General features: G+C 36.9%; 1 protein-coding gene across 1 annotated transcript; it reads right to left on the bottom strand.

Annotated features, from left to right (window-relative positions):
* Positions 1-360: 360 nt before the first annotated feature.
* LOC128602319 (NACHT, LRR and PYD domains-containing protein 12-like) lies at positions 361-10,731 on the bottom strand. The gene is given in 12 exon segments (XM_053616054.1): positions 361-1,499; positions 2,028-2,074; positions 2,939-3,115; positions 3,199-3,360; positions 3,532-3,705; positions 3,906-4,079; positions 4,230-5,737; positions 5,739-6,052; positions 6,361-6,396; positions 6,899-7,045; positions 9,229-9,339; positions 10,241-10,731. Coding segments are annotated over 12 exon segments (3,411 nt in total). The 5' UTR covers positions 10,257-10,731; the 3' UTR covers positions 361-954.
* Between the last annotated feature and the right edge of the window lie 107 nt (positions 10,732-10,838).

The raw sequence follows: 10,838 nt of genomic DNA, 5'->3' as shown, positions 1-10,838 counted from the left end.
TGACGTGATCTTCTGCTGTTGTAGCTACTCTGCCTCACGGCTCAACGCGTTGTACGTTCTGAGATGCTTTTCTGCTCACCACAATTGTACAGAGCGGTTATCTGAGTTACTACGGCCTTTCTGTCAGCTCCAACCAGACCTCTGGACTGCCGCTCACTAGATGTTTTTATTCTTTATTACACCATTCTGAGAAAAATCTAGAGACTGTTTTGTGTGAAAATCCCAGGAGATCAGCAGTTATAGAAATACTCAAACCAGTCCACCTGGCACTAACAATCATGCCATGTTAAAAGTCACAGAGATCACCCCCCCCCCCCCCCCCCCAAAATTCTGATGGTTGATGTGAACGCGACCCGAAGCTGCTGGCCTGTATCTGCATGATTTTAGCCATTGCACTGCTGGCAAATGACTGGCTGGTTGGAGAACTGCATAAATGAGTAGGTGTACAGGTGTTCCTAATAAAGTGTTCGATGAGTGTATATATGTACACACACACACACACACACACTGAATGACAGTCATTTTCTAAAAACAAAAAATGTACTAAATTAAACAAATGCATGAATTTACTAGATAATAGAACAATAACACGCTCATCTTCTACAGCATCATGTTTGTGTACATCTGTAGTTCTTGGTTCACAATTCAACATGATCATCAATAACAGTTACAAATATCGCATGATTTTTTGTCTCCAGTCTTTACGGGTCCTGTTTCACGTACCGTTTTTTATTTTATCTTCATGTTTTTGTTTGCACTAGAAAACCTTTTTCATCATCATATTACAATTCTTTTACAAATATCTAAATTATTTATCTCTAAAGTATGCCAGACTGATTTTAAATTATTGAGAGCACTGATTCCAGACTTTTATAAAAATCAGATATACATTAAAAAAAAAAAACTCAAACATCTTATCATTGTCTCTACGCTTCACTCATTTATTTTGGCCATTTAATCCAGCTGGCACAAAGTCAGAGAGCCGATTTCCACGCTGAACCCCGGATGCACCGGCTTCTCAAACACCGTGCAGAATGTGTGTATGTGTGTAAGTGTGTGTGTATCTGGCGAGACGCTGTAAAAGGACAGTCTTCCAGCAGGCCAGTCCAGATACACACCTATCCTGTTAGACCCTGGCATGTCTATGTTCGTGTCCTCTGAATCGTGCCTGGCGAAGAAACGTTTGTTGGTTCCACAACAGAGCGCCCACGAGTACGGGTTTAACCCAAACTTCATTTGAGCGTCCCACAGTGCCACGCCTTCCTCTTTCCTCCGAATATCAGGATACGTGATGCCAAGCTCTAATGAAGAGCCTTCCAACCAAACTTCCCAGTAACAGCGTTGACTCAGACTCTCGTTACAGAGAACCTGGTCATACACCTGAAATCTGTCCGGGTGATCTGGGTACTGCTGGGTTTCCATCGTGTACGAGACCGTCCTGTTCGACAGACACAGACGATTGTTGGCCGTGTTTGGGTTGAACGTGAGCTCACAGGCATCTGCAGTAACACAAAAAGGATTATTAATCTCATAATAGTATTATAATTTATCAGATACAGCCCAGAATTAGCATTCATTAGTCTAACTGTAACGAGCCTTTTTAATTACAGACAAGAGATGTTTCTGCATCAGTAATACATATTAATAGGACAGAATTTAGGGACTTGTATAGTGGACACGTGTGTAATCGTTGATGTGGTGAAGATTTCTGTATGAAGACGTTTATTTCACGGAAGGAGTCTCCAGTGTCAATGCTAGTTGTAAAGTACTAGTAAAAATAAAGCTAGCCTGAAGTTCGGTAAAAAGTCCATCCGTCTCCCTCGTGTCCTCCTTCCCACCCGCCTTCAATGCAGCATGATGCACACTAGCCCACCGCAAACATGCTCCAAAGATTTTAAAAAGGCACTTTCATTTTTGACCAGTTATAGACCTTGCTATTGTTATAAAGGAGAAGGAAAGTCACAGAGGGACCCAGTGAGAACGAGAGAGGACAAGAAGAAAACAAAGAGACAGGTGGAGGAACTTACACTTTCTGATCCCCGCTTTGATAAATCGTTCACTTTTTGGTTCCGTCCTACAGAAAGAACAGAATTTTACAGTTACATCGCAGTCAGAGAAGCACGTTTTTCATGTACGATTATTTGAAATACACTTCTAACATCCATCCATCCATCCATCCATCTTCAACCGCTTACTCCTATTCAGGGTCGCGGGGAACCTGGAGTCTATCCCAGGGAGCATCGGGCACAAGGCGGGGTACACCCTGGACAGGGTGCCAGTCCATCGCAGGGCACAATCACATACACACTCACACACCCATTCATACACTACAGACACTTTAGACACGCCAATCAGCCTACCATGCATGTCTTTGGACTAGGGGAGGAAATCGGAGTACCCGGAGGAAACCCCCGCAGCACGGGGAGAACATGCAACCTCCGCACACACAGACCCTGGCGGTGTGAGGCGAACGTGCTAACCACTAAGCCACCCTGCGCCCACACTTCTAACAATGTATTATAATTTACACGATATGGGCAAAAGTATGTGGACACCTGACTATCAGCCATGTCTTCATGGAGCTCGCTTTGTGCACAGGGGCATCGTCACGATAGAACACATTTTGGTCTCTTAGTTCCAGTGAAGGGAAACGATAATTCTACAGTGTACAAAGACATCCTATACAATTGTGTGCTTCAAACTTTGTAGGAACCCATGTGTGTGGTTCTTCCCTAAACGGTTCCTACAAAGTTTGAAGCAAACAATTGTATAGAATGTCTTTGTACGCTGTAGGATTATAGTTTCCCTTCACTGGAACTAAGAGACCAAAACGTATTCCATCGTGACAATGTCCCTGTGCAAAAAGCGAGCTCTATGAAGACATGGCGTGTTAAGGTTGGAGTCGAAGAACGACTCGAGAACTTGAATAAAATCGTACTCGAGTGTCTCCAGTTTGCAGCTGGGATTCTTCAGGAGATCAGAGAGCAGCTTTTCTCCTCCATCTCCTGGATTATTGTAGCTCAGATCGAGGTCTCTCAGGACCGACGAGGAGTTTGAACTCAGAGCAGACACCAGTGAAGAAAATCCTTCTTCTGTCACTAAACAACCGGACAACCTAAAAATAAAAAAGAAAGAAAGAAATGAAAGCAACTTCCTGACCGGCGCAGTTTTGCTGTAGAGAATGGTTTGAAAACTAACCTCAGTATCTGTAGTTTGCACTGTTCTTCGCGGAGTCCTTCAGAAATGATCTTCACTCCTGAATCCTGCAGGTCATTGTTACTCAGGTCCAACTCTCTTAAAGTGTGGAGAACGGAGGAGAGAAATGAGCAGCTCTTCTCCGTGAGGTTACACCAGCTCAGCCTGGATTTACAGTAGAACACAGACAAAAACAAAGATTTCATCATTTATAATAACGTACAAAAGAAGATCAATTTAAGAATTTAACATAAACCATGTGTGTGCTAAGTGGAACGTATTTTCCACTACGTCCAATAATGAAATGATTTTTCGTCGTTATTTATCAATACTTGCCTCAGAATGTGGAGTTTACAGTATAAATTTTCCGGCTGAACAAAGAGCAGCTCCAGTCCTGTGTCCTGCAGGTCGTTGTTGCTCAGGTCCAGTTCACTCAGAGAAGATGAAATTGATGTGAGGGCTGAAGCGAGTTCAGCACAGCTGCTCTGGGAAAAATGGCATCTTGCTGACCTTAAGACAGTGATTAAAGTTAGTATAAAATGTCCCGTCAAGTCCAAAATGACTCGTGAGTCATGTGGTTCAAAATGTGCTTCAGTACCATAGAAAAAAGATAAAAAAAAGCTATGAACATGACACTTAGTTTCAGTTTCATTTTTATAAAAAGATCTCTCATGGTGACTTTTGGACCTGACGGTAGTAACAGTGCTGACCTCAGTATCTCCAGTTTACAGTGTGAACTCCTCAGTCCATCAGAAACCAACGTAGCTCCTTTCTCCACTCTGTAATTATCGCTCAGGTCCAGCACGCTCAGAACCGAGTTTTCTGCCTCTAGAGCTGAAGCCACGGTCTCCCAGCACGTTTCGGTGAGCTCACAACCAGCAAGCCTGACAATATAGCATTCAAGGTGTATTGTATGAATGGAATTATATGAAGGACCCAATATGACAACATCAGAAAGAGCCAACATGACAAGCTGTAGAAATACCAGGAAGAAAAAGAGGAATGCTAGAAAATTGGGCATGAAGTTAACTCACCAAGCTTTTTTGGAGCACCTCACAGCAGGGATGAGTCTCCTGTAGGCCGTTTTGGACGGGTTGAACTTTTTCGGGTTGAGTTCCTCCAAAACTTCCCCAGACATTAACATCAAGTAGGCCAGAGCTGAGCAATTTGATGAAGACAACACTCTCTCCGGAAACTTGTCTTTACACAGATAGTTACTGATTTGGTTGTACAGGGAGAGATCTTTCAGTTCCATCAGACAGAAGAAGTGATTGATGGATGTCTCGGGGGAGACATCAGGAGGGTTGTTCTGCATTTGCCTGATATGATGGATGACTCTGCTAATGCTCTTTTTGGTTATCTGTGTGTGTGTAAGAATGCCTTGCAGGAGTTTCTGATTGGTCTCCAGGGAAATGCCCAACAAGAACCGAAGAAAGAGATCTAAATGTCCATTCTCGCTCCCCTTGGCTTTAGCAACAGCCTTCTTCAGTAAAACATCCAGCTGAGGGTCTATATGGTCTGTATGGTCTATATGGTCTGAACCACTGAAGAAATCCTGCAACTCGTTCATGTTTTTGTTCAGGAAGGAGTCGAAAACATGGAGTGCAGCGAGAAACTCCTGAACGCTCAAATGTATGAAACAGAAAACCTTCTTCTCGTGAAGCACAGACTCTTTCTTGAAGATCTCAGCACACATCCCAGTGTACTCTGAATCTATGCTGACCTCAATACCACACTCCATCAGGTCTTCTTCATAGAACATGATGTTCCCCTTCATCAGCTGTTTAAATGCCAGCTTGGCCAGTTTCAGGATGGTTTCCCTGTTCATTTTCAGCAGTTTCTTCAAATCTCGCTCCACTTTGTCGTCGTACTTCTGGTTCTTGATGTTCATCTGTATAAGCAGGAAGTGGATGTACATTTCAGTCAGTGTAGTAGGAATTTCTTCACCGTCATTGTGCACCAGCATTTCCTGAAGCACCGTAGCGGTGATCCAGCAGAAGATGGGGATGTGACACATGATATACAGGCTCCGAGACTTCTTAACCTCCGAGATGATTCTAGAGGCGTCCTTCACATCCGTTATTCTCTTTTTAAAATACTCCTCCTTTTGTTTATCGGTGAATCCTCGCACTTCTGTAAACAAGCTCACATGCTGTGAAGGGATCTGATTGGCTGCTGCTGGCCGAGAGGTGATCCAGATCAGAGCATAAGGAAGCAGGTTTCCTTCAATCAGGTTTGTGATGAGAGCATTCACAGATGCTTTATTGTGTTCGCTTCTCACCATACGCACGTTGAACTCCAGCGGAAGTCGCCTCTCATCGAGCCCGTCTAAGACAAACGCAAGCTTGAGATCTCTGTACAAATTTGTTCCACTGAGATTTTCCAGTTCAGGGTAGAATTCCATCAGTAACTCATGAAGACTGTATTCTTTATCTTTAATCAGATTAATCTCTCGGAACGGCAGCAGGAAAATGCAGTCTACGTGTTGGTTGGCTTCTCCTTCAGCCCAATCGAGAATAAACTTCTGCACGGATACCGTTTTTTCCGATTCCTGCGATTCCTTTGGTGAGCACGACTTTATTTTCTTCACTCTTCCCCAGGACACTGAAAATCTCATTGCAGTTGATTGGTTTGTCTTGAGATTTTTGCACACAGAAAGCTTTGTCGATTCTCAGAATCTCGTGCTCTTTGTTAACGTCTTTGAATTCTCCTTTGGTGATGTACAGCTGCGTGTAGACCTTCTTCAGAAGTGTTTTAGTCTTCGCGTCCTTTTTGCCCTCGAAAATGCACTCGATTTTCTTCTTCATGCTGGCTTTGTGGCTCGCCAGAAATGTCTGCAGAAGTTCTGTAGACGAGTCTGTATGGTGCAGAAGAAGAGAAGGAGCTTAAAAACATTTCACATATCTCCATTCATTATACAAACCAGGAAATGCAGCTAAAATCAGCAAATCGCTGCGGGCTAAACTCAGCATCCAGTAGTTATCTAGATCCACCAGTTTATGAAGACAATAATGATGACTACTTGCTTTTGGTTCCTGAATTTTAAACAAGCTAAAAAATGTAAACAATATTGGACCACAACCAGTGCTTGGCCCCCTTAAATACAGCTTTCTGGCATGTGATTGTAGGTACAGCTTATTGTTTATTTAAATGGCATATATTTACCCAAAGTTTCCGTGCTAGTTTCTGTACGCAGATCTTCTGTGGAACAACAGACACGGAGAAAGAGGAAGACTGAATGAAGGACAAACTCACAAAAGGCTCAACCAAGTTAAACTCTATGTCTTTCATTACCTTTACCATTTTAAATAGTGGTCATATTTATGTTTCTAGATTTCCACAAGTTGTTCCCATGGTTACGTTTTTAGCTAGTGTTGTATGACTTAACAGGTAGCATATGTTCTATTATATTTCGCTTTCTTTACCATGCTAGCAAATATTGCCTTTCTACCTTTCTAGCACCTAGGTAACTTTTTACCTTTCTAGATAGTATTAGTCAGCTTGCTATTGTATTTATTTATTTATTTATTTATTTATTTATTTATGGGTAAACTAACAGCTACAGAAATGTGATTACACATGACATTCCACAATTAGCACGAGATGTAAATGAATTATTGACTGACATCCAAGTGTCAGCATCCAACTATTTTCCTTATCGTTGACTATATTTTCTTTTAAAAATGTATTAATATTTACATACGAGTATTGGCTGTGACGTCGAGGGCAACGTGATCAGAGAAGGTGCTGTTAATGAGCGCAGGAATATTAACAATACTGCCTTTTTCAGCATTCACAACAACAGAGAATCCAGCAGTAGGAGAGGCAGGAGACTGGGCTGGAGCGGTGTCTAAAATAATAATAATAATAATAATAATAATAATGATAATGATAATAAATACATCAAATGTCAAACATAAAATTATAAAAAATTATTACTATATTAATGAAGCAATATCAGTAAAATGATAAAACAACAAACAAGTGTATCAGTAATTATTAAAAGGATAAATGAAAATTATATTTAAAATATTTTTATGTAATTATTATATTTACAATTATTGTATATCATAAAGCAGTGGTTCTCAACAGGGGGGGGGGCATGAAGAAAATCTATCTATCTATCTATCTATCTATCAATAAAAAACAGATTATAGATTAGGTTATATATAGATAGATTTTATATAGAATAGATAATCATTATACCCGGTCTCTCCAATATGGGGGGTGGGGGGTGGCGGCACATGATAGGGGAGGTTGGGGGGGCTTTACTTACAAAAGGTTGGGAACCTCTGTTCTACAGCAATCAATAATTAAATGAAGATAAATAAAAGAGCATCATATGAGAGAAAGATAAGAGGTAAATAGAGAAAAAATAAAAACAAAAGAAATATCTTCCTGCGGTGTGTTATTATAACTGGATATTATAATTTGTAATATATATTATAATTTGTTATTATAACTCAATATTATAATTTGTTATATATATATTATAATGTTATTATAACTTGATATTATAATTTGTTATATATTATAATGTTATTATAACTCAATATTATAATTTGTTATATATATATTATAATGTTATTATAACTTGATATTATAATTTGTTATATATTATAATATGTTATTATAACTCGATATTATAATTTGTTATATGTTATTATAACTCGATATTATAATTTGTTATATATGTTATTATAACTCGATATTATAATTTGTTATATGTTATTATAACTCGATATTATAATTTGTTATATATATTATGTTATTATAACTCGATATTATAATTTGTTATATATATATTATAATGTTATTATAACTTGATATTATAATTTGTTATATATTATAATGTTATTATAACTCGATATTATAATTTGTTATATGTTATTATAACTCGATATTATAATTTGTTATATATTATGTTATTATAACTCGATATTATAATTTGTTATATATGTTATTATAACTCGATATTATAATTTGTTATATATGTTATTATAACTCGATATTATAATTTGTTATGTTATTATAACTCGATATTATAATTTGTTATATATATATTATAATGTTATTATAACTTGATATTATAATTTGTTATATATATATATGTTATTATAACTTGATATTATAACTTGTTATATATTATATGTTATTATAACTCGATATTATAATTTGTTATATATTATGTTATTATAACTCGATATTATAATTTGTTATATATGTTATTATAACTCGATATTATAATTTGTTATATAGATATATTATAATGTTATTATAACTTGATATTATAATTTGTTATATATATGTTATTATAACTTGATATTATAATTTTATATATATGTTATTATAACTCGATATTATAATTTGTTATATATGTTATTATAACTCAATATTATAATTTGTTATATATATTATAATGTTATTATAACTCGATATTATAATTTGTTATATATTTAATGTTATTATAACTCGATATTATAATTTGTTATATATGTTATTAGAACTCGATATTATAATTTGTTATATATTATATGTTATTATAACTCAATATTATAATTTGTTATATATATTATAATGTTATTATAACTCAATATTATAATTTGTTATATATTATAATGTTATTATAACTCGATATTATAATTTGTTATATATGTTATTAGAACTCGATATTATAATTTGTTATATATTATGTTATTATAACTCGATATTATAATTTGTTATATATGTTATTATAACTCGATATTATAATTTGTTATATATGTTATTATAACTTGAAATTATAATTTGTTATATATGTTATTATAACTCGATATTATAATTTGTTATATATGTTATTATAACTCGGTATTATAATTTGTTATATATAATATGTTATTATAACTCGAAATTATAATTTGTTATATATATTATAATATGTTATTATAACTCGATAATGATGCACAGTTTCCTCGGTAGGTTCAGTGGTGCAGTGGCAGTGAGCACAGGAGTACAGAAAAGAAACAAGGCAGAAGATAAAAACATTTATATGACCAGAGATGTGCCGAGAGCTGATGGTGCGGGTCAACGATCTCTTTTTCCAGATCCAAACGGAGAAAACGATCATCAGGCGACAGAACAGCAGCTCTGTGTAATCTTCACTCACTGAGTACACAAGACATGAAACATCAGCTGCACTGATATAAATCTGGAGGTGTATAAACTGTGTATGTATATATGTGTGGAACAGGAGGCCAGGAGGACCGCTTCATACGATGCTACCACACCCATGCTTCAAAGTGAGCATGGTGTAGAAACCTGGTCTAGCGTGTGCCATTAAACGCAGGAAGTGAAAGTAACAATCAAAACCCATCATTGGTAACGACTCTTTTTTACTATAAAATACTATTTATGTTAGCATTTCAATCCAAGCTAGGCTGATATTTTACTGACGTTTCACATCCAAATTCGGACTTGTAGCCTAAGGTCAAGGAAAGGGTAGGTCAAAATTATGGGCGGGTCTTCAGACATGCCATCACGAAAACGTTGTGCGCATGCGCAGTATGCACAAGAAGGAGGAATGCCAAATACCAAGAAGTTGATCATATCATTTATAATGAAAACCATTGCGTTCAGTTGAAATATAATATAACTGAAGTGCTCTCAGACCTTTGGACGCCTCTGTATACTGCAAAAATGTTATATAGGCTGTGTGTGTGTGTGTGTGTGTGTGTGTGTGTGCGCGCGCGCGCGCACTGAGACCAAATAACCTCAACATGTACAAACAAGTAAAGCAAAAGTGGTTGTGTGTCGAAGCTGATGGTGTAAATCAATATATTATACACTTTCATTTAGTCCCACCTGTACAGAACCTCACGAGGAAGTGCTACACAGCTGTGTCTGAACATTTCCGCTCTCTTACAGGCCTACAGTATCATTATAATGATAATAAACTTCTGTCTGTACTGTAAATTCACTTCTCCTATTTCCTCCTACTGTATGTTTACACACTCTCCTCTCCTCTTCTGTAAACTCTTTATTTCTCTGCACTTTCTCTTTCACTCACCGTTTGGAAACATCATGCCTTTGTTCACCTACATCCAAACATATAGTTTTACAAAAGAAAATAAAGTCCTGTAGCCTGAATATGAGTGCTGTCATAGAGGTTAAATGAACAGCAGATGCATTTTCGAGTTCACTTTAGCGCGAAATGCACAAATTACTACTTCTTAAAAAAACAAACAAACAAACAAAACAACAACCGCTACTTTAACGAAAAGTAACTTTGTGAAGCTATGCTGAGATGTGGAAAGCCAATGGAACCCAGAAGTGTTAAGATGATATGGAAAGCCATCGGAGTAATATGTTATTATTTAGTGTAATTGTTTGTATCAGCGGTTCTCAACTAGCTTTCCTTCAGGACCCAAATTTTACACCGGACATCAAGTCGCTACCCAGTAGTACACTGAAGCTGTTCATCATATAGAAGGAAATGTAACTAAAGAAAGCTGTATTAAAGTGGCATATGAATGTTATTAATACTAGTAATAATTATCCGCTACATAGGAGTAATAAAGTTGGAAATTAATCATTTACCACCTTAGAACAGGTTATAAAACAGCATACATTATTGTGTTGTTAAAAGAAAATATCAAGTTTAATAA

This window comes from Ictalurus furcatus, chromosome 26 (genome assembly GCF_023375685.1).
Source record: "Ictalurus furcatus strain D&B chromosome 26, Billie_1.0, whole genome shotgun sequence".
Lineage (NCBI taxonomy): Eukaryota > Metazoa > Chordata > Actinopteri > Siluriformes > Ictaluridae > Ictalurus > Ictalurus furcatus.
Note: the sequence above shows the minus strand (reverse complement) of the source record. Positions and strands in the feature narration are given on the sequence as shown.